Below are 24497 nucleotides of genomic sequence, written 5' to 3'. Positions count from 1 at the left end.
AAGAAAATTACATTTTGAAAAGTTAACACAAATTCAAGAGAAGTGCTGGGAATTTAAACTGTGGTTTACAAAGACATCTAAAGGTTACACTGGGATTTAAACCAGTTAAATCTAAATTATATAAACTGATTTTATGATAAATACAGAACTGTGTTTTAGTTCAAAGCTTTAACAAAAATTAGATGTGCTTGAGCTCCACAGTCTGTTTTCCAGTCTGTTATCAAATCACCTGTCCAAACACTGCACAGCCAACCTGTGTGTGATAGAAGGCTCAATTATAATATTAACTGTTATATATACATTACTACCTGTGTAACTGCTCACTAAATCACTCTGTTGGCTACATACACTGAACTGTATTTTCGCTCTCTCGCGCTCACTCTTTGTACAGCCAGCACCTCTTTCGTGTTCAAGTGCATTCTTCATTGTTCATCCATGGTCTTTCCCTCTCTAAATTAATTCTTTCTTACACCTAACATCTTTTTTTCTTCACTTCTTCTATTCAAAATGTGACTGAAGACAGAAAAGCATTCAGAGTTGGAGTGAGTGTAAGAGCACATGCATGGTTGTAGATTTAAATGGACCTTGAAAGGACAGTTGTACACAAAAAACTCCACATCACACTATCTCCTCACCACATCTTCAGATAAATACATGGATTAAAGTAAAAAAAAAAATCTTCTGACTGAAATTTTTTTCGCGCTACAGCCAAGTCACATGCAGTGTGTGAAACAAATTCCAGGTTAGGTTACTTGACACCTGCTTAAGAAATACTAATGCATAGGACTTTAGCACCAAATGCAGCTATCATGTTTAAATGCTTGACCAATACTATTTTACAGGAGGAGGATTTTAAAAAGCTTTTCTATTCTATCCTATCTATTGCATCTATTGCATAACTTTTCATTACATGTTTTTATTTTTCTTATTATTTCAAGTAAACCTTTTACCTATAAGAAAATAGAAATAAAAAATACATCAACAAACAGCACCAGGATTAAATAACAAAGAGTGCAAATCTCTATGGCACATTTTTTCAGTTCAAGAGCCATTATCTCAGTTTAAGAGCCATTATCTCTTTTTGATGAGCGGCAATACCATGTGTGCAAAGATAGGACGCATGGGAGTTTGACACTGACGGTCTCGACAGTGCGCACCGGTCTTCAGCACAGGACTTAATGAGTTCGACCAGTGGTTGGGCGATGGTCAACGACAAATCATGTTCCGCAATAAACGAACATATGCGTACTTTGTGGTTGCAAACACGGTCTGCCATGGATTGTTGCGCCTCCGTTGTTGTTATTGTGGCACCTGGCAGTGAGGATGTATTTTTGAGAGCGCGAAGGGCAGCCTTGTGAGACGCATCAGTCTGATGGCGAGTCAGCACTTTATTTACACAGCCATTATTTCCATACATAATTTTTTGTGGCAAACAACACAAAAACAAGCACCTGGTTGTCTAATCTTCTGGCACCATGAACCGTAAGGCTTGCCATTGTCTCCCGTTTCTGCCAGCCACGCCCATCTCCATTTATTTTTTTGTGTTCGGTCAATATCCCATACATCGGAGCAGTTGATCATTATGAGGGAGTCCATGCTAGCTTAACTTTGGCGCCACAGCTGTGTTTACATTCCACTCTTATATGGGACATGCGCAGACGCGTACGCACGTGATTTTTTTTTTTTTTTTACCCGGATCTACATTGATCTCATAAGTTGCCTCTGTGAACTTCAAATGACGGGAATCCGTTGTAGCGACGGAGAACTTTAATCCATGTGATAAATATCAAGTTTATATTCATAAAATTCCTTTAATGCTCAGCGATGCCTTTTTCGAAGACATTACCATGACCATGTGTGAACACCTGTATGTACGCATGGGTGTACAGCTGTTGCTATGCTAATGCCGGGTTCAAATGTGCAGTCACCCAACCCTATCCCATCATCCTATAAATTCAATCGTCTGCAATTTAGTATCGCACAAGAGGGGAGGGATGCAGACTAAACTGTGCTATGAACACTTTCTAAACAATAAGCAGAGGGGAGACTGAGCTAAGCTTCAGTGGTAAGCCAAACCCTGGACAGTTTTATTGCTTCAGCCTTAGATGAATAGGATCTTCTTTAACTGCTTCAAGAAGGGAGAGAGAGACAGGGGTGATAACTGACTCACATATATATATTTATATACACACACACACACACACACACACACACACACACAAAATAAAAAGACGAAAACATAATGAAGCACAAACAACTGTGCAAGAGAATAAGGACAGAGACAGATGAGCTAATAATGCAATATGCTTACTACATCCTGTCTAGACAGTCATCCAGAGCCTTTTCAGAAGAGCCTCAGGTTTTCCTGGGAGAATCCTCTGTTATCTGTTTCTATTAACTAACATGGGAGATGTGCTGGGGGGTGTTTCCCAAACTATAACAAACAATGAAAATACATTTCTAGTTACAGGTAATTCTCCGGTAATTGGACTAAATTCTGTTTACATTATGCATTTGCAGTTGTCATCTTCTTTCCCTTTTAATGGTATACAGAGACATGGCTAATAAAAAAAAAAACGCAATAAAAACAGATCTACTTCACTGATGATGTGATTATGCAGGGTTTGGCAGGGAATCTACAAGCAGGGGAACAGATAAATAAAACCATAGCACCTCACTTTACAAAGACTACAGCTTTCAGTAATACGTAATTATTTTAAAGATGACACTCAGCTCTCTTCTTTGGAAATAGTACTCAGGTGGGAAGGCAGAGTTAGTGTTGTTATTATTAAGGATGCAAGGAAATTAGAGCATGAAAACAATTACAGTAACATCTGTTTAACAAATTCAAACAATTTCCTTTTTGGATCATCCCCAAAATTTAGAAAGACAAGGAGTCAATCCAGCATGCCTGAGAAAGGTCTGGGTGTAGCAGAAACACACACACGCGCACGAATGCACACACACACACACACACACACACACACACACACACACAGACACTTCAGGGTCCTGAGCACCAGGTAAATATTGAGAAATCAGCATGGGAACAATTTGCAATGACATGACTGTTTTTGTAAGTGGTGCCACCACGCTACAGGCTGAGGGTAACATGAGCCTCTGATTTAGCCCTCTGTCTGCCCAGAGGAGGGCTGCCTGCCTGTGTATGTGTGTGTAAGCCAGGGTACACTGTGTTCCCAAGTGTGTCGAGCTATAGAATACTCTTTGGTACAGTGCCACGGTAGGAAAGTAAGGCTTACGCAAGTTAAAATTAGACTGATTGCCCTGATTGAAGGAGAATGTGAGGAGAGCCACAGAGACACAGGGAGGGAAAAGAGGAAAAGAGGAAAAGAGATCCAACAGCCGCAGAAAAAGCAAAGAGATTACAACAGGATGTCCCCATTCATCCCTTTCTAATCCACCTTTCATCCATCCCTTCCTCCCTCCATCCCTTCCTGCTACCCCCCCAGCTATCTACCCTTCAAAGGGCTGTTCTAATGTCTAATATTACGTATGCCACCGTAGCTGCTAGAGCATTGATTATCTCTGAGAGAGACAGAGTGAGAAAATTTGACAATCCTGTCAGCCGGAAATCCTGGGAAAGACGAAAAGGAGAAGAAGAAAGGAAGAGGATAAAGAGCCATATGTGATTTCCCTCTGACATAAAAAATGAAGTAGGATGAAAAATGGGGTGGAGCTGGTGATGAAGAGACAGAGGGGACTCGGACGAGAGAAAGATGAGCTACAGCTAGGATAATGTATTGTACTCGCAGCACAGCTGTGGACAGTTGACACAGATCACACACATGCACATGGACCCTGTCAATCAAAGACAGTGTGACTTCGAGCTCTCTCCTTCAGTCTCCATCTTATCAACACCTTTCCAGTGACGACCGTTTCCATGGGAACTGCTGCGATGGCAGGACGACCGGTAGGAAGACAGTGTGGTCATCTTGATTTATCCTACAAGGGTGTTTGGAAGCATCCACCCTGCCTAAGTATCACTGGGCAAGACACTGCATACACTCTCTACCGCCTCCAGGGATGATGATTAGTAACTGACCCATATCTCTGACCCCCGTCAGCGGAGGGAAGCTAGTAAAAAGTGGATTTCTCTTTTACACTCAGTCAATAACTCAATAACCCTCAGTATAGGAAAGTAAGTAGAAACCCCAACCCCAACTGGCTCCTTAAAACCAGTTTACTGTCAGCTAAAGCATATCGTCACGGGACAGGAAACTACATGACTAAGCATATTTGTTGTGTGTTTGTGTGAGTGCAGCTGACAACAGTTGATTTATTAAACAGCATAACAACTCATTTGTGCATAAAATACTTATAATAGATGAAAAGGAAAATACTTTAAATGCCAATTAGGCAGGGCTAATTGTTGAAAAAGTGGCCTCCCGTGCACGTTTGATTTATTGAATACGCTGCTGGCTCAGCATAGCAGCATCTTTCAATTCTTTACGTATATTAAATATTGATGAATGGAGTCCAATATTTGCAAGTACAAGCAATATATAATTTAGTAGAGCAGAGGGGACAGCAAATAGACATAAACACTGTTGAGACTTGAACTCAGCAGCATATAATAGATGTTTTAATTGCTCAAGCTTGGGGAAACATTTGTATTTTGTATTTGTCATTTGTGTTAATGGGTGAAATCTAGCTTGAAATATGTATAACTAACACAAAATACCAAACGTGTTTGTGATTCTAAAGTTAGCCTGATACTCAGGTTTAATTAAATGGAAAGTCAGTTCTTTGATTATATGGACATTTACAGCCAGATTCCGTTTTCACCTTTAAGTTTTTCATTTTTCACTAAACTAAGCATCAGAACTAATCCTTTAACGAATTACTGGGTAAAATGACACAATGAATAGCAAGAAGCTTAATGTGAGAAGGCCTTTAATGACATGTGTGTCTGCGGCCCGGGGTCACATACTGTACACTGTGTCCCTTGTAGACAATGCCTGGGTCCTCTACAGAGGAACCTTGGCTGTTACGTGTGGCAGTCACTGTGTGGTTTGGTTTCAGACCTTTGCTGTACCACTGAAACCTGATATTTGGATAAGGCTGTGGAGTGGAACCTGAGCTAGTAGACCTTGTGTTGATTTGTGCAAATGTGTCAGCCTCTTACTTTAATAGCTCTCTCAATAGTATAAAGTTCTTTGGATACAAGCAGTCACTAGCGATGCCAAAAATGTACTACTGATCGAAAAATAACTGTCTATCTTAATTGCGCCATTCCAAAAAACTCCACATAACCCACTAAAAAGAGAATGAGAGAAAGACAGACAGACAGCAAGACAAATAACAAGAAAGAAAGACAGCAAAAAAAAAAAGCAAGCTTTGGTGGAGAAGCATGAAAGTGTACCAGGCCAGAACTGAGCGTTTACAACAGCCAAATAATTATTCTCTGCATTTAACTTATGTAGATTAGACTGACAGAAATTGCGGCAAAAGATACAACAAACAGACAAAAACAATACACAGGGAAAAAAAGCATATTTGAATAAATGCACATTTCCATAATTTGCATTTCAGTAATCTGAACTGTTTCAGGAATTCAGCAGATACACCAGTCTAAGTAATCCTCAAGCTATGTCAGACATTCAAAATCTGGCTACTATTTTTCAGTCTTTTGCAGAAATGTAAATGTAAATCAAGCAGAGCCTTGAGCATGCCCACAGTGTGTCCAAGGTTTGATAGATGTTGGCATGAGGCTGGACTCAAGTCAGACTTTTGTGTTCCTTCCCATGGTAAAGGTTATTGTGTGAGGAGAAGAGCACTGATCCAGAGTCTATACCTTAGGGACTGCATTAATTGGCTCCAGATGGCCCGCATGGTCCTTATAAAAGACTACCTCACTGCAGCTGGCTCTGTGAGCATGAGTGTGAATGCGTGCGCATGTATTTTTTGGTGTGTCTGAGTCCATTTTGTCGACATCAGAACAACCTAAATGTACATGTTTATGTAGATAAGAGTGAAAAGAGTGAAAAGCATATGTTTAAATGCAAAATGTGTGTTCAATCACTGTCTCTACCTACTCATCTGTCTATATTTATTTCTGCATATGTGTGTGTGTGTGTATCTGCCGGTCTGCTCAGAGCAAATCCATCAGTACATAAATGAGTGAGAAGAAATTGTGTGTATGCACAATTTCTTAAGCCCATAAGATCTTTCAGTCTTCAAAATCTAATGTTGAAAGCAATGATCACACTCTAATTGACACCATGTGTGTGCTAAAGCATGTGCGTAATAGAGACAAAGCTCCAAGGTTACTATGTTTTAGCAGGAATAAAAACTTTTTATTGTATTTTATCGCATATAGCAGGATCCCCAACTGTTATCTATTAGTTTGACATGTAACAAATTAAAAGAGCTCTCATCCTGTGTGTCGGATGAAGAAAATTAAAAGAGCATAATGACATATGATGTATTCAGCTTGAGCTTTCAAAACCTATTTTGTAGAGAACTAGTTTCCCAACACAAGCCCTAAAATGGCTGATATGTGTTCAGTGTCAACAGTCGTAAGCGAACACTCACTTTACTCATTGTTTTTATTGCTTTTCTGTCTCCGTTGCATTTAGGAGAGGGATGGCCCTGCAGTGAACTGACCCGCTGACCCTGTGACCTTCACATATGCAAACAGCCCCTCTGTAGACCCCAATCACATATACACAGAGCATGTGCACACCAAACACAAATAAACACAATCATTAGTCAAGGCCGCCAAGAGGACAACTAATGCACACGGGCCCAGATATTACTCACTATACTGGACCAAAAAGAACACACAGTAGTTCACTATAACAGAGCTTAATAACAATGATAGTGCTGTATATATTTAAGTATTTCTGTATATTTTGTCAGCATATGTTTCTTAGTGCTGAACTGCTTTGCTTTGACATCAAGAGTAATGTGATTCAATGTTATTCAGAGGTGTGATAGTGTGTGTGTCTTTGTCCAGGCTCAGCTGTGACAGCTATATGCTTCAAGCAGTCACAATAAGGCTGATGTGCATTTGAGATAAAAGACATATCAGGGCCTGAGTGCATATTTAAATATAACCTTGGCTTTTCACTTGGCCATTTTTTTTTTGAATGAGAGGGGAGATGGCCTGATAGGCAGATGTGCAGAGAAAAGACATCTTGACAATAGATCCAGCTTAGCTGTATCTCTGTGAATATATAAATGCTATATTAGGTCAGATGGAAGTCACCATTGTCCCTTTTGTCACGTTAAAAATGCTAATGTACAGAAGTGGCCCTGCACTTAAGCTAAATGGCACCAAAATTTCAAAACACCAAATGTAGCAGGAGGTTTTGAATTTGTGATAAATGACATGGCAGAAAAAAAGAACTGAACAGTACTTTGTGATCTTCTTCCTTCTCTGGTATGGCCAAAAAGAAAAGACAAAATGCTGCACTTAAATGTAGGCTTTGTTAGCAGTCAAGGTCCAGCGCTCAAGGCTATTTGCCAAACCCTCCCCCCCAACCCCTTCATCACGCATGTGGAACGCAAACCTTATGACCTCTCACCTTGCAGTCCACTTTAAATCACCCGCGGGAGTAGCTGACCACAGCCAAGTTGGGTCAATAAACATCAGACATGGTGCTATTTGTGCTTAGCAATCAGTCTAATTAAGCCTGCGTCACACATGCGGACCTTGAGCGGACTCACTGCAGACATAGGGGTCTGTGGCTCAAACAAAGGATCAGGGACAAACAGAATGCAGTGGCTCAAATAAAATAAACATAGGTTGATAAATTGAATAGTAAACATTCATTTTCAAATGTTTTCTACTATTTGAATTTTAGCTTTTTGACTTTTGACACACACACAGATTGCTCCTAACTGATCGATCTCTCGTCTGTGTGTTTGCCAATTTACTGAAGATCCCCAAGTTGGGATGACAAGACTGACCCTTTTAATGGGTCACTGCATTCTGTAGCAAAGCACCTCTATCAGAAAACTTTTTTCTTTTCATACAGAACCACCAGCTGAGCTGCCTGTAATAGTACAGCAAGACTGGCTTTAATTGGACACACAACTTGACACATAAGGTTATGCTTCTCATTGAGAGGTGTCATCTTAAAATTACATATTATTATGAAATTATAGACTGGTTTTAATACACTGATACCAATCAGATACTGATACTACAGTTGTCAGAGTCATCTTAACACCTGGGGAATTTTTCCTTGTCCAATTCAAGGACAGATGGTGTTGTAATTCTGTGCAGATTCTTAACCCTCTTGAGGCAAATTTGTGATTTGTGACATTGAGCTATATAAATAAAATCTGACTTGACTTGACCTGACCTTGGCTTACAACAGATATTCCTGCAGCTAAAAAATATGCACACTATAAAAAGTCTTTTATGACTTTATGATGGCAGCCCCGGTTGCACCAGATACAAAAATAACAATGTACGGTAAATCCCTTGACGCATTTAGCATTTCTTTTTGTATCATGCCGTAAAAAGCCCCACGCAAACCAGTTGTAACATGGTTAATCTGTGCTACAATCACAGAGCTAAACACTTGTGTTTGACAGTGATTATGGGAGCGAGTTTGTGCGCTGAGTGACATTATGCACTGCGGTGGATGGTTAATGCTCCTTCACCCTTCCATTTCAGCCGAGCAGAAGGCTTTCATAAAGCCGCAGAGAGACAGCGACAGCGAGAGGGGAGTTTAGAGAAGATTTTGGAGACTGACACTCTGACATGCAGAGGTGAGTCACTCACAGGCTGACAGAGAAAGAGGGAGACAGAAAAACAAAAAGAGAGCTGATGTAAATTGTACTGGAATAAGCACAGACACGGTATTTAGTGGTGCCCCAAACAGAGCCTTCATTTGACTACACAAGCAAAGATGCTGTTTGAACTGACTGGCTAAAAGCACACTGGACTATCTATCCAGCTTTCTACTAAGCTCACTCTAAGGTCCATGTACGTCTCTGAGCCTGTTTATGTGAGTGCTCCATCTTTGTATTTATTTAACCATTAGCTGTTAGTAGTACAGCTAGGTATTGCACTGCATGTAGGTCCCCTCGCAATACCATCCAAAGCAAATCAATAGACACATTATGGCCCTCTATTAACACACACTTGCACTGTGTGCGTGCAAACCTACACACACATGCATATAATCCCTCATAAATGGAAATGGTGATTATGCATTACTGACAAGAGTCATTGGTTACGCTAGACAAGACAAGTGTGTGTGTGCGTGTGTGTGTTTCTGTGTGTGTGTCTGTATGTGTACACACTTGGCATTCATTAAGTCGAAACAAAACAAGCGGCAGCAGCTGAGTGTTTGAGTGTGTGTCTTGGCTGAGACAACAGAGAGAACAGATTCAAAGAGAGCCAAAAGTGGGGTTCAGTAAAGGGGGTGAGAAAAAAAAAGAAAAGAGAAAAAGAAAAGGGGAACAAGGAAAGAGAGAGAGAGAGAACACAGAAATGAACTTAAGAAGTCTATGAGGGGCACTCAATGTCTGATTCATACACACTCTAGCCACACTTTTGCAGAGCTTCATAAGTTTGTATTCATTTTTTGAAACTCAACTGGCTGTGTTTCCTGAGCCACGCCATGAAAACCTCTTCTAAGCATTAATTAGATGAGCTGAAGTGAGATGCATCTTGATCTAATTGTTCTGGTTTCATCACATTAGATTGAGTATGCAAGACTTTTTCTTTATTTCTCTATTTAGAGGCTCAAAATATCTTGCAGAGTAACACTTGAGACAATTTAAAAACCAGAATTCCACCTACATTCTCCATTGTATATACAATCAAGCCACAATGATTTCCTGATCTTTTAAAAGAAAACCACAGTGGAGCCATGTTTAGATTGTACCCATGAGAGTAGTAATACACAATTAAAATACCAATGAGTACCAATGAATGATTTAGTCTTTTTCATTTATGACTTTAAAAGATTTACGAGATGCTGACTCAGTGAAGAAGCCTGTGTAACAGCAGTATGTTTTATGACTGAACTCAAGACTTCTTTCAAGGGTCCTTCAAAATGATTTCATTTAACTGCAAAAAGTTTTAGTAATACGTGCAAAAGATAACCTGTGGTAGTCTAATAGCCAAAACAACAACTTCATGAAAAAGGCTATTTAAAAGCCTGTTCTGGGAATAGTCACACTTCAGTGACTAGTAAACATACAGACAGTTTTTTATATAAACCTAGATCAAATGTGGGAGATGAACAGAGGTGCAAGAATATAACTAGGTCAGTAAACCACGGCAGAGAAGATGAGACTGTACTAGGTTGTGAATGTAAGTTTGTGTGTGTGTTTGTGTATGTGTGTAGGACCTACTCTTGGCAGGGGAACCCCATTTAGAGAATATGGTCATGCTGGTAGGAAAGGGCTACAATGAGCTGGCATGTTTGAGGGGATGTGCTGCCAGTCTCTCCACCAATCTCAGGAGCATGGGAAGGCAAACACAGAGTTGATCTCAAAGACTTCTAAAGGGGGTCGCTTCCTGCCAAAAATGACTCGCACCTGTCCTTCTGTCTCTGCCTCCCTTCCTCTCTCTCTCCGCTGCTCCTCCCAGTCTTCCCCCTCTCTGTCTGCAGTCTATCCCTTCATCCTCTCTCCACAGTGTGAAACTTTTTCTTCACTCAAAATTGGAACCAGCCATACCAATGCTCCTCCCTTCTGTTTTGGCCAGTGCCAGGTGTAAAAGCTCCTGGCATCATCTCAGTTAGTCCTGTTCAGGAACAGTGCAGGGCACCAATGCCAGGGGCACTGAAGTCACCCCTCACTCATAAAGCACACACACACATGCACGCACGCACACACGCACACAAAACAAGCTTTTTTTAAGGGGGCATGAGGCATTGCCAAGTACTGGCTAGGCTTGTGTTTCATTTGCATCAGATAGAGAGCCTTTCTTCATTCACTCCTGCTGTGTGTTAGATTGTACACGCACAGACACACACACAGTCAACACACAGTCAACACACAGCACTATAATACTATAGGCCATCAGTTAACCTTATTTCTTCAGTGCTTTTCTTTTTCAGTTGGTAAAGTGTAGACCAGCGTTTATGCTTTGCTATAAGCTAAGCCACAGGGGCGCTTGGTTTCAATTCAGTACTTTTGGTCATTGTCAGTTAAACTGTCCCCACAACAATTTTCTCAATTTTACTCACTGCACAATCCGTATTTATCCACTCTGACTTCAAGATCCAGACTTTCTGCTATTTTCAGAAATAGCACAATTTCTTTCTTCCTCTTATACTTTTATTATTCTTTTATAGTCTACAAGGTCTAAATTTTGAGTCTCTGGAAAGACCTCCTTAAAAACTTTTATTTCTTATCAGCTCTTCCAGTGGCCTTCTGTTTCATAGCCAGGTAGATGAAAGCTTGTAATGACCGAGCTCAGATTTGGAGGTTACAGTATCGGATGACAGCTAGGGGGACTTAGGCAGGTGCTTGACACGCAGTGAATGGAGCCTGTATGGGCCGCTCATTACAGAAGGACATCTGCTGCTGTCCGGCCTCCCAGACTCCGCCCCCAGCTTTACACTGATGCTTTGATGCCCTGTCAGTGTGTGTGTGTGTGTGTGAGAGAGACCAGCAGCAGAACAAAACAATACACACAAGCACACAGACACGCACCCACGCTCATAAACATACACACACACACACACCTGCCACCTACAGTAGCCGGATGCTTGAGAATAAAAACATAAGAAATAAAAAGGTTTATGACTGTTTGTTTGCAGCACAAAAATATAAGCATGAATCTAATAGTGCTAGTGCACTCTGTACTGTATGGTGTGTGTGTGTGTGTGCATGCAGCGTTAAGGCAGAGGAAAGACATAAGCTTCGAGACACACACCAGTCATTTTAATCTGCTCACTCTATAGAGCATGGGTATTTGTAAATCATATTTTCCAGCTTGTGATTTCAAAACCTGCTTCATGGTGAATGCATTAGAAGCATCACATTTTCCAAAGATCCTTTATTCCATTTTCCAAGAATGTTAGTCTAAGAGAGAGCAGTGTTTTCTACCAATCTTGGTGAAAATTGCTATTTTTCACGGCCAAAATTTGTTTCAATAATTCACTCGTGATATAAATGACTTCATAAAAAAATTATGCCGGGCAGAAATTAGCAGCTTATTGTACTCTGCAACAACTTCAATTTTTAAATAATTCTTTTAGAAATGCACGGCAACATTCCTTTAAGTGGCTAATTATGAGTGACTGAAGCCGCATTTGTGTTATGAGATGAGGGGGTGTGCTCATTAAAAGACCTCAGTGCTCTTTAACGGGTGGTACTATTTACACTTCTTTGTTGACTGTCATCTTCCATTACAGAACTAATGGGCGACTTGCTCTTCTCCAAACATTTTACTGCACACACTTATGAGTGAGGGAAACAGAGAGAGAACTGTTACTGGGGAATTTGTTGCACAGGATGCACAGGGAGTACGGGGAGACAAAGATACTGAATTACAGAGAGAAAGAGCAAATAAGAAAAAAAGGAAGAAAAAGCATGTGTGTGTAAAACAGTATAGAGAACTTGGTACCATGTGGTAGCTTCTTAACCCTCAGAGCTTAAGAATTAAGCTGCACTAACAGTTTGTAACATGTGTGCAAAGTTTCTCATCGCGCTCACAACCTGACACATTCACACTCACAGTATCAACCGCAGCAGCAACAGCCGCCTTTGGCATGAACTCATGTTCACGGACACCAAACAGGCTCACAATTCTACACCAATGCAAGATTCAGGGCTCTATAAAGCTCTTTAACGACCCAATGACTCACAAACAGGATTTGAAACCTTACACACACGTAGCCTCACCTCTTCTTTGCAGGACTGTCACAGTACTCCCTGCTCCCATCCAGGCCCTGAGAGCGCAAGGACCCATCTTCTTTGTGGCTGCCCTTTGATCCCGAGCCGTTCAGCTGCCCATTGGCTAGGGAACCTGAAAACACAAAGAGCCAAAACAAAGGGTTAGAGTCTGGCCAACATATATTTAGAAAGACCACTTGTTTGAAATCTTCCACCTCCAGATATCCGTCAAGGTCCTTTGTCAGTAAGCCATTCTTGGGGCTTAATATTTTTTAAAATATATCTAAAGTCTTTGGGGAATAAACAATGTTTTCATCTGACAGTGTTAATAAAGCCTTCTGTTTCTGTCTTTGATATGATGCAGTGGAGAGGGCTGAAGGCAGAGTAGATACAATTTCTTTTGATAAGATTATGGTAGCTTTGCTTTATCTGACAGTGTGTAGTGTAGAGAATATGGAAGAAGACAGAAAGACAGACAGAGTGAAGAGGATAAATACAGAGAGAATACAAATTATTCAAGCCTTTAGATTGAAAAATAAAAAATACACTGAGTGTCTGCGCTGAATACATCCACAGTCAGTGCTAAAATATTAGACACAGTGTCCAACCAGTGGATGTGACTCACAAACTATTGCAGCATCATGGGGGTCTAGTTTTGCATGGACGGAAAAGTTACTCATTTATTTCTCTCTCCACATTTTCCCTTGTTAAGTACAACTGCTGCTGACGTATGTGATGTGTGCCCTTTGACAAAGAATTAAAAAAAAAAGAAAACAAGCCCAAGGCAGCGCGGGAAGTGAACAGATATTGCTGGACTTGACATTCTTACTGCGTCCAATTGACAGAGACCTAATTAAATATTTAGCAAGCAACCCAGGAAAACAAAATAAGCCCCTAGACAGATTCTTAAATCAAAAGCAACAACAGGCACCGAGAATTCAAATTAGGTCAAACAGAGGAGTGGAAGTCAATGGTAATTAAGGGAGACAACCAAATTAAATAGATATCACAAGGCTTGATTTCCTCGTGGGTAGTTCTTGCAGTTTCTGGAATGTGTCATACAGGCCTGTCTGATTCAACAATAAAGCATGAATGAGCAAACTTATCAGGGAATCAAGTGAGGAAGTTCACAGAAGAAGAATGGAGGAGCTGCCAAGGAAACCGTAACCAACTGGAGACAGGGCAGTCACATAAAAATTGTGGAGATGAAATATTACCTTGCACACCTGAGAGCTGAAGATTTATATTGATTCAAGATTTGACATTGACAGTAACTCATCATATTCATCACATCCAACCACAAAAATACCTGACTGGACTTTGGTATGGCAGGTTGTTAAATTATCCACATTCATTTTGCAAAAACAAAAGATAACTCGCGGAACATTCAAGCAGCTGGGGGTTTGTTTAACCAAGAGAGCTGCTGTCATAAACCTTTTCATTCTCCAATACCTTCCCGATAATATGCCACTCTCTCATTGGACGAGGGATTTTCGCCCTTCCCAGCACACCCAGTGAAATTCCATTTGACTGATGCTTCACTGGGATGTGTCAGTCAAACTGCACTGCACTCTCCTAATAGTGGGTGTCAAAAGAAAAATAAATTAAGATAATAACGACAGTGGAGCAGGGGTTAGGATAACTGGCAACTTGAATGATATCCTGTTAGCGAGGACGCTACTGTTGAACAAGCCCAGGCATTGTGTCATCTGAGAAAGATGGGACAAGGAGGGGAGTAGTAAGATCAAATGACAGCGTAGGAGACAGGATGAAGATGAGCAATTGTGGAACAGGTAAAAGATGTTTTGAAACATATGATTTAACTGAGATTTATAAATGTGCTTTGGGCTGAATGAGCACACACATGCAGACACACGTTCTCACTATTGCATACACACATAGGCTGTTGGTTTTTCTCACACGCAGGGCAGGTCAGTACCTGAGAGCGGAGGTACAGTCATCAAACACACATCGTTGCGGTCACAGAGTTAACAAGTGCTGGCGTGATGACTAAGGCCATTGCACTTTTGGCAGTGCTTTATGTTGCTGTTGGAGAGCCTCTAAGTCTATAGGCCACACATGAATCACTGCCCTACAATGTCTTGGTTGGCACGAGAGGCTTACATCTGTATGCCTTTAATCAATGAAGAGTTTCACTTAAAATCCTTTGAAGTTTTCCCTTTTAAGCAAAAGTACTATTTCATAAAAAGAAAAAAAATTCATATGGCAAGAGAAAATTCAATTAAACTGCATTTGTAAAATATTTCCTTCATTTCATTAAGGATAAACTCCAAAGATAAAAGACACATTAAGACATTTTTCAGTATTTAATATGTGTCTGTGGCCATGAAAAATGTGTTTAAAAGAGAAATTTAGGGAAACTGATTTAAAATGATTAATTAGTTAAGGCAGTACAAAGGAGAGATGGAGCAAAGATTCTAATCACAACTTCTGGACGATATGTTTTGTCAGTGAAACTTGTATCAGAGCAAAAAGCGAAGCAGCTCATTAACTTTAATTGTGCTCTGAAAATGACTGACGCATGATGTCCCCACAGAACGCAAACAAACAGGCAGAGGCCCATTTCAGCACCCCCCCTTCTCCGCTCTTTCTACCCCCCGCCTCCTCATTCCTCCAAAGAGTTGTTTGACATATGCTGGTTGCACATGAATGATCATCTGAGGGGTAGAGCTGGGAATCTTGGGAAGGCAGAGGCCTGGGGATGGGTGAGTGTGGCAGACAAGCAGGGAAGGGAGCCAAGGACCACTGCCTAAAATCAAGGTCCTGGTGGTGATGGTGGAGACCTATGACAACAGGCCGGGGTGGCGTTGTGGCAGAGGTTAAGACTTGGGAGGGGGGGGAGTTGAGGCAGCAGAGGGCAATGCTAGTGTGCCATCCCAATAGCTGCTCCTATGGGGGGTTTCTAATCAGATTTATGCGTGCTTAACTAAGCCCATCGCCTCGCTATGTTCACCTCAAAGTCTCGAGAGAGCAGGAGTGAGAGAGCAGAGGTACATAGCGTAACATGGCATATCACAGGGCTGAGAGGAGCCTATTAGTGTGAGCCACAGTAATAAGTGGAACTATAGCAGAGCAGCCATGCCATAGGAAGGACAATCACTGGGGGAGAGCGTGCCCTTATAGATTCTTGACTACACTTACAAACACAGGCTTAATGTGAAAATGAGTGCATTGCCATGCCTAATGGACAGAGAATGATATAAGGACTGTGAATATAGCAATGATAAAATACTTACTTGTTTCTCTGTTAGCAGATGTATGGTAATAACGTGGCTTTTAACTTCCCTCTCATTAATGAGCAATTCTGTACAATTTGCAGTTGAAACTCTAATGTTATACAAGACTTTAATCTCCTTTTCGCTCTTGTAAACAAGAGCACTAAAATTCTATTTCATGCCCTTTCTGCAAGTAATCCCCAATGCCTGTATACAATTAAAATCGGGGGATAATATAAAAAGAAACAATGGGTAGTTTTATTTTAAGAAAACTCCCAGTAGTATCCATTCCCAGAAGTTTTTCAGAGTAGAAGCAGATACTAAAATTGACTGCCTGGCAAGAGGATTTGAAATAGCCCAAAATATATTGCTCTTCCTTCCAAAATTGGACCTCACAACACTGCATGACACTTACCACAAGCCAGAACAAAAGCATACAACAATGTGCAGTTAGAAACACGGCATCTGCTTTGTGCAGTTCAAGGCTGTAAATCTAAAGCATCAAAGGCAAAGATGGGATTTTGTAATGGCTTGAGCTGCTGTGGAGAAAAGAGCACGCGGGGACAGAACAGATGCAATCTCTTTCACTCCCTTGATTCAATACCTAAACTCTTCCTCCTTTGGCTGTGATTCTTTTATTCATCTCCTTTTATCCCACCTTCTATCCATCTCTCCGCTGGTACTCCTTCATCTGTCCTCCTCTGCCAGGTGATGCGATCACCAGAGAGAGAATAGAGGGCCCACACAGTGTTTTAGCTGCCACGGCTGCCAATCTGGCCATGCAAGGAGCAAGCGGCATGGGAAATACAGACAGACAGCAGAGTGACAGCAGAGTGAGTGCTGAAGGAAAGGGGACGACATGCATAAAAACGAGAAGGAACAGCAGGTCCTGAGACTGGCAGAGAGACTGGGAGAGAAAGAGAGGGGACAGTCAGAGAAATGGGCAAACCCTCTCTTCAGGTTCCCTCTCGGTTTTTTGGCAAACAGCCAGCTCCTCCATCAATAGCACTCAGGGAAATAGAGAGGGAGGATAGGGAAGGATGTGAGGGGAGTGGAGAGGTAGAGACGAGAAAAGCGGAGGGAGACGGCGAAGTAAGGAGGTACAGGAAGAAGATGTGGCTTCAACAATTCGGAGAACCAGAGAGGAAGGGTGGTAAACAGTACAGAGGGAAGGAAAGGGAGGTGGTGATGGAGGAAGACTGGAAAGAGAGGGAGGGGGGTTTTAGGTGACAGATTCTATAGATAGTTAAGACAGACAGGGCAGAGGACAGGAAGGACAAAGCGGAAACAAGGGAGATGGCGAGAAACAGGGAGACAGAGATGGATGGAGGGAACAGGAGAGAAAGAGAAGGGCTTCGGTGAGGGGGAGTGGTGGAGATACATAATCGAGGACATTGAGCAGCGGGAGGGAGAGAGGAGACGGGAGCTTGCAGAGAAGGCAGTAACCAGATCTGCATGGGGGGGGGGGGGCGCAACCGGAAGAACAGACGGATGGAAGGAGACAGGGATGAAAAAAGGAGAGGAAGAGGAAGAACATGGCTGTGATGAAGACAGAGGGGGTGAGTGGGTGAACGAGCGGAAGCGTGGACGCAGAAGGGCATAATGTCATTTGTTAAATAATGCAGGGAACAAGCGCGAGAGGCAGGAAGTGTGATGGACACAGAGATGGACGGCTGCCAACAGCGAGGGGTAAAGTAGCTTGGGAGATGGTATGATTGCTGGTTATGGGCAGGGAGAAGGCTGGGTGGGTGGGGAGATAGACTGCCACACACACACAGACACACATACAGCTGACTGACAGACTGCCACACCCCCTTCTAAAACAGATAGCCACTGCTGTCACGCAGTGACGGAGAGAGAAGAAGGAGGAGAAAGGTGGAGGTTGGGGATGGATGGAGGTATGTGGGGAGGTAAAGATGGAGAGACAGATGCCTGGGGAGGGAGACAAACACTGCTTTTCTAAGGATTACAGCCAGGTATTGGTCTAACCTCCTTGCGTCAGATGATACCTTTTCCCCAGAATGGTGGATGCTTCTGAAAATATACTGAAACAGGACCTTGTCTAATGATCAGCAGATTAATAAAACAGAAGAATGACAGAAGTGTCAACTCTTTTGATAATCAAAGAAATTTTCTCAGCACAAATGACAAAAATTCTCTAGGACAAGCAACACACTTTCCTTAATATTAGTATTTTCTGACATTATTTCTAACCAAATGATTAACTGATAATCATTCAATCACTCATCATTCTGATGATCAATCAGAAAATCATCAGCAGAACAATAAATAAAGAAAATAATTGCTGGTTGTCAATTATTTTCTGTAAACTACAGTATGACTGCTACATAATTTCCCATGGAAATGCCTTTAAATTGCTTAGTGTCTCCAACCTGAATTTATAGTGATGAACAGAAAAAAAGCAATAAATCCTCACATTCGAGAAACTGAAATCAGCAAACATTTGGCATTTTTGCTTCAATTTTCCTTGATTAACTTTCTGCCAATAAATAATCTGTTAAATAATTATTTATATATGACAGTAATCTCTAATCCAGCACCTAATCCAGCTCTGTGTCTGATTATGTACATGCATGGTCTGACTCTCCAAAATGGCTGATAGTTTCACAATAACGCCTGTGTGAGACCAAAAACTGTGGCACATGTCTGGCCCCAGCATAAGCCCAGACTCTATAACCCACAGTCCTCTAAAACAGCAGGGGCTGCCCATTCAGGATGTTGCGCGCACTGAGTGTGATCTTCCAAAATGGCTGACAGTTTCACCACATCGTCTACGCGAGACGGGAAACTGTGCTGCTCGTACAGCCTCCAAAGCCTTGCTAACCCACGATGCTCTAAAACAGCAGGGCCCGTCTATTCAACCCGGCTCCCTTTTGTGTCAGCGCAGGCTGCTGTCGTTACCCCCGGTGCGACGGGCCGCCAACGCTTTCTAATGAGTCATTTTTATTCAGGCGATAAGGTCAGCTACCCGCGGTGGCTTAAAAGGCCCTGAGGAGCTGTGGAGTGGCAGCTACGAGATGCCAGACAGACACACAGAGATACACTAGCTACAGGGTGGGGAGGGGGCACTTTGCACAGACACAGAGGGAAGAAATGAAGGTGTGAAAAAATATATAATAATAGAAAAGAAAAAAATAGGGAAGGGAAAAAAGGTATAAAAGATAAGCCACATTTCAAAAGAGATTTCCCTCCTGTCTGTCTGCCTGTCTCCATTTCTGCCTAGCTGGATGACTGGCTGGCTTCCTTGGCTGGGCGTGAACTTTCAGAGGCTCTTTTTTCCTCCTGTTTCCTTTCTTTCGGTGTCTGGGTTGTGTTAATGTCAGCTGAGAATAGCTTCTGAGGCACGTGTGAAGTTCAAATCTCTGCTGTTGGCTGGCTGAGGGCTTTTTATGGGTGGGAGCACCAGTGTCAAACAAAGACATGGTGGCAGCTCGCTTCAAAACAAGCCATTCATCCCCCTGTGCTCTCACTCTTTTTGTGTTGTTTCAGGTTTACATGGCACAAAGGCAAAATCCCTCAACTGTTACTGTAGCTGGCTTCCACCTGGAATTGGATTTCTGTCCAACTAAGCAACTTCAAGTATTAATTCATGCTGGGGTTTGTGTTGCTCCATGCTTTAATGAGTCTGGACCCCAAAGTGAGTGTAAATGTCCAAGCTGGAAAAGATTAACAACACTTCTACACATGTTTTTCTTGTGTGTGTAGCACTGTGGAAGACCTCATCAGAGTCCCTCTGCTTGAAGTGCAAACAACATTTGAAAACAAGTGGTAAATACTTTCAGTTCAAGGGTTCCTTTCAGGATGAGACACCGAACCAGCAAAGCGAAAGACTACAGCTCGCTGCCCACTGACCCACAACAAAAGGCAAATGAGAGTCCTTGATCATTTGTTCTCATTGGATTTTCTCCATTTAAAGTAAGATCAGGTTCCGCTGTCAAAGAAAACTTATTTAGTTTTCACTTGCAAACAGACTAATAAAACTGTCGCCTGCAATAAAAGGAATGAAGAGCGAGACTGAGACGCTCACCTCAGCAAAGCCAGACAAAATTGGCAAGTCTGACATTTACTCCACAAAATGCTAGAGTAGCAAAGTTCTTTGCTTCTTTCATTTGGTCTAAACAAAGTAAAAAAGTTTTCAACATGTCACATCACTGCATTTGAGCATAGCCTTTAATTATTGCGGGTCTGTTTACAGTACAGTGTGAGAGAGGTAATTCATTTCATTCTACCTCTTTGCAAAGTCATTATTTTGGCTAAATACAGATTTCCAACTAAGGGATGGGTGACAAATCATACACTGAGTCTAAAGTGATCTCCACTTAAAGAAAAGATGATTAAACTTGTTCTGACAGTGGCTTGCATTGGACTATGTTTCTAAACCTCTGGCTTCAGTTTGAACTTGTAGGATAAGGCGGAAATTTTACTTTGTGTCCAGTGAATACATCTATAAGAGGGGCATATTTTATTTCCTGTCATTCACAATGTGATAGTGAATACACTAAATTACCAAAATAATATACAAAAGTTCACATTTAGCAAAACATCTGTCTCAGTAAAACAGAGGTGAAAAGTCATAGTAGTACAGCTCCCTCACACAGAGGATGTGGGTATGAACTCACCATTGGAGTTTGTGGTTCCATCACCATCCAGCTGCCGTTTCTGTGCACTCCTAAATTCCTTTAGGGAGAGATAAAGCACCTTTCTCATCACCCGCTCCTCCGACCACGGGATCCCATCACTGTCATCCTGTGAAAACATCCAAACAGAGAGAGAATATATCAGTCCAAACTGTTATCACAGACAGAAATAGTGTGTATGGTTTCTTTATTCAATTTTCTAAATAACTATTATGCTCTGTTTCTGTACTTGTGGGAAAGGATATTTCTGATAAACACTTCTGAATTCTCACGTTGCTCTTTGGAAAAAAAAAAATCAAAAATCAAACCCAGCTGACAAGGCAATCAACAGTTCATTAATAAAAAAAACACGACGGCCTTGCAAGTTGGACAATTGTTTATGCTGAGCGCTTTCCTTTGTTTCTGCTGGCAGATAAACAGCATGGCCATAAAAGAAGTGCGACCTCAGGTCAAGGTCAGGAAATGCTTACGGGCCACTTTTGTTAAGATATCCAAGACAAAACAAAACCTTACACGCCAATGCTAGCACATTCTGTATATTTTAACCCCATTCAGCAAATTACAAAACACAGTGTTGCTCTGTATAATTTCTGAACTATGGAATTCATTTATTTGAAAAAAAAAAAAAAAAAAGCAAGATAAACCACCAACAATAACTGCAGCTAGCTAATATTTTAGTAGTCTGAGGAATATGGATTTTAATGGGTGATTTTTATATTATGCATTTACCTATCTAAATAACAATGAAAATGGGAAACACAAAAATGTTATGTTCAGTGTGGAAATGCATTAAAAGTTATGACAGCTGTAGTGAAGTGAAACAGACAAAGTTTTAGTATAATGGGGAATCTCCATACAGATTGTTCCGCTTGCACCCCTCCCCTCCATTTCCTGCTATATCGTGACATTAGCATGGCACAACATTAGCATAACATAGCATTAGCTTGCTGCTAGACACAGGGCAAGACATTAGCATAACAATGTACGAAGGACGGCATCGGCGCACAATGCCATGATAGGAGAGTGTTATGGTGATGAATAGGTAGGAAGCAAATGAAAAAAGCATCATGGGACTGTGAGTTCATGTGTTGCTAATCTCTCCCAGCGAGACTGAGACAGAAGATGTTATTGTTGCAGAGGTCACCAGAAGTCACACACACATATGCACAACACATCCTTTTCCAAGACACGCAACCCCCCCCACCCCTTTCCAGTCAATTTCAATCTGAGAAGCAAACATGACGGCACAATATACAGCACATCAAAGCTGCAATTTATTCAAAACACTATACTATTGCTCGTATTTAGTTTTAACTGCTTAATAGAAAAATATTTCACTGCAACAAGCATTGTTAAAAGGGTCTTTAGAAAGTGTCCAACAGCAATAACCATACTTCTCTCCCCCCTCACTCCCCTACACTCATTGCTCTGGCAGCTGTGTTTGATGTCGAACAATGCTAATGACTAAAGGAAATGAGATTAGGACATGAGCAACAACAAAGAGGTATTAATAAATAATGGAAACTGGAAATAGCTTTTCTCTAGTCATGCCATGGGGCTAGTTGATTTCAGCTGTAAGGTTTGAGAAAAGAAAACACTTTATGTCTTTGTGCAAAAAGTTAATGTATGCTAATGATTTGAATTATAAAACACATTTTTGATCCTGTTGACTCATGCCAGCGAGTTTCCTTATGTCTAAGTCAAATGTAATGTGAGAGGCCGGTGTGAAAAGCAACCTGTGTGGGATCATATTCTGATCATCCAGTTGACTCAGATCATTTAAGTTGGCTCGGCTAAGTGGCTGGCAGACATCACGGTGACATCAGCGCTGGCTGGGGGGTATTAAAAAAAAAAAAAAAAAAATCTCCACCTCACAAAAATAATTACACCAAGACGTTTTATCGCTGCTGTAATGACAAGATAACAGTCACAGCATTCCATTAAGAGTGCACAAGTGTGCTCTCAAAAAAAAAAAAAAAGCAAGAGGAATTCAGATGACTGTGGTTGGGGAAATGCAGAAACTGTATTTCTGTCTGAGTGTGTGAAAGAGAGAAAGTTAATCTCATCCTAATATTATGCATCCTCCCACAGCCAGAGAATAAAATGCTACTGAAATGACTACTGCTCGTAAATGTCTTCTCCCTTTCTGTCTGGCCAATCCCCTGTCTTGGATACTCTACTCACACACAAACAAACATGCACGATAGAGATGTTATGATGGATAAAAAGTGTCTTCTGATCAGTGCAGACCACCTATTGGTAATTATAGCAGCATCAAACCAAGGTGTGTGCAGATGTATCTGTATGTTCGAAACACTGAAGTAACGTTCAGGACAATCTTCTACCAAGGTCACATTTCTGCACTGTTACAATAAATACATTTTATTAAAAAATAAATAAAAATAAAGTCAGTTGCATTTCATAGCTTACTGTGTTTTGGGTGTAAATTCAGATCTGCATCATGCAGTGAACCTCTGCCTGGTCACCCACCACCACTTCACAGACTCTAATGCATCAGAAAGCCAAAAGTGTTCTTTATGGATTACTTAAAAGACACAGGTGGGCCATGAAAGGTAAGGCTGCAAGTGAAGAACTATTTCGATAATTGTGAATATGGTTTACTATCTCCATGTAACTGAAAACTTTATGTAATTAAAACAAAACTGATATGACCTCATTCACTCACTTGATTCATTTCACAACTCTTAATATTTTTTGACAGTATTGACAAACCTGACATGCTTTCGTTTGTGGTTTTATTTTTTTTTGTTTCTTCAGCAGATAAAAATAAGCTTTTGCAGAGTATTGTTTTGATTTCCCAGGTCTGCTCAGGGGCGTCAGCAGAGGTACAGAGAGGGGGTGGGCGGCAGCAGGGGGACAAGATTAAAAGCTGGGTGTCTGCACATGATGGAGCTGATGGGTGACAGCCACATCTGCCTGCATGCAGTACGCATGCTGGCACACGCACACACACACATATAGGAGAGCGGACCGTTCAGTGCACTGATGCTTTGCAGCCTCTGACAGAGGTTGATAGGGTGTGTTTTGTGTGTAGCGTGCAGTCCCTCATTACACTGTCACACATGGCTGTGTGTGCATGCACACACACACACAAACACACTAGTGAGACAGGTAGTGCAAGTATTCAATTATGCCATTTTCTCCTGTAGTTAATGTCATCTAATCCATTCTGTTTTTGTGCATGCCTATGTGTATGTGTATGTGTGCGTGTGTGTGTGTGTGCGTGCACGGGAGCAAAAGCCTGCCAGGTAAGCACCAATTACCTCGACAGCTCACTGGCACTCCTTCCCTCGTGGTGTGGCATAAGGCCAAACGTACACTGACACACACACACAGCATTGACAGTATATCCCAGGGTTACAAACACTCTCACACATACTGCTTCTATAGTATCCATATCTCTACCTGACACAAACACAAGCAGAACACACAGCTGTATTGAGAGTGAAAACAAGCTAAAATTTTCCTCCCTCCAAAAAACTGACCTCAAAGTTCATCTGCATTTCTCTTTCTCTCTGGTTTCCTCTCAGTTGTTGGCTGTGTGCCACAAATATTTCCTGAGCTGTGTACACATAGCAACGAGGTATGGGAAAAAAAAAATGCTGACTGACTTTTCATCAGCTGAGAGAAAAAGAGTGAGTGTTAAAGCTCTGCTCTATTACAGCCGCTGTACCTTTAAACTCCAGAAAATTGTTTAAATGGGTTTTCACAGCCTTTGCTCAACTGCAGGTTAACTATTCGTCTGACC

The 24497-nt window shown here is 41.5% G+C and overlaps 1 protein-coding gene across 3 annotated transcripts in view; it reads right to left on the bottom strand.

Annotated features, from left to right (window-relative positions):
- jarid2b (jumonji, AT rich interactive domain 2b) overlaps window positions 1-24497 on the bottom strand; it is a 106292-nt gene that overhangs the window by 35643 nt on the left and 46152 nt on the right. For all 3 annotated transcript variants that reach the window (XM_041053376.1, XM_041053377.1, XM_041053378.1), the window contains exons 2-3: window positions 20711-20837; window positions 12844-12967 (exon numbers count right to left, since the gene is read on the bottom strand). In XM_041053376.1, the coding sequence (XP_040909310.1) occupies window positions 12844-12967; window positions 20711-20837 (251 nt within the window). The remainder of the gene's footprint in view (window positions 1-12843; window positions 12968-20710; window positions 20838-24497) is intronic.

The sequence above is a fragment of the Toxotes jaculatrix genome, chromosome 13 (genome assembly GCF_017976425.1).
Source record: "Toxotes jaculatrix isolate fToxJac2 chromosome 13, fToxJac2.pri, whole genome shotgun sequence".
NCBI lineage: Eukaryota > Metazoa > Chordata > Actinopteri > Toxotidae > Toxotes > Toxotes jaculatrix.
This window is presented reverse-complemented; position numbering and strand designations above follow the sequence as displayed.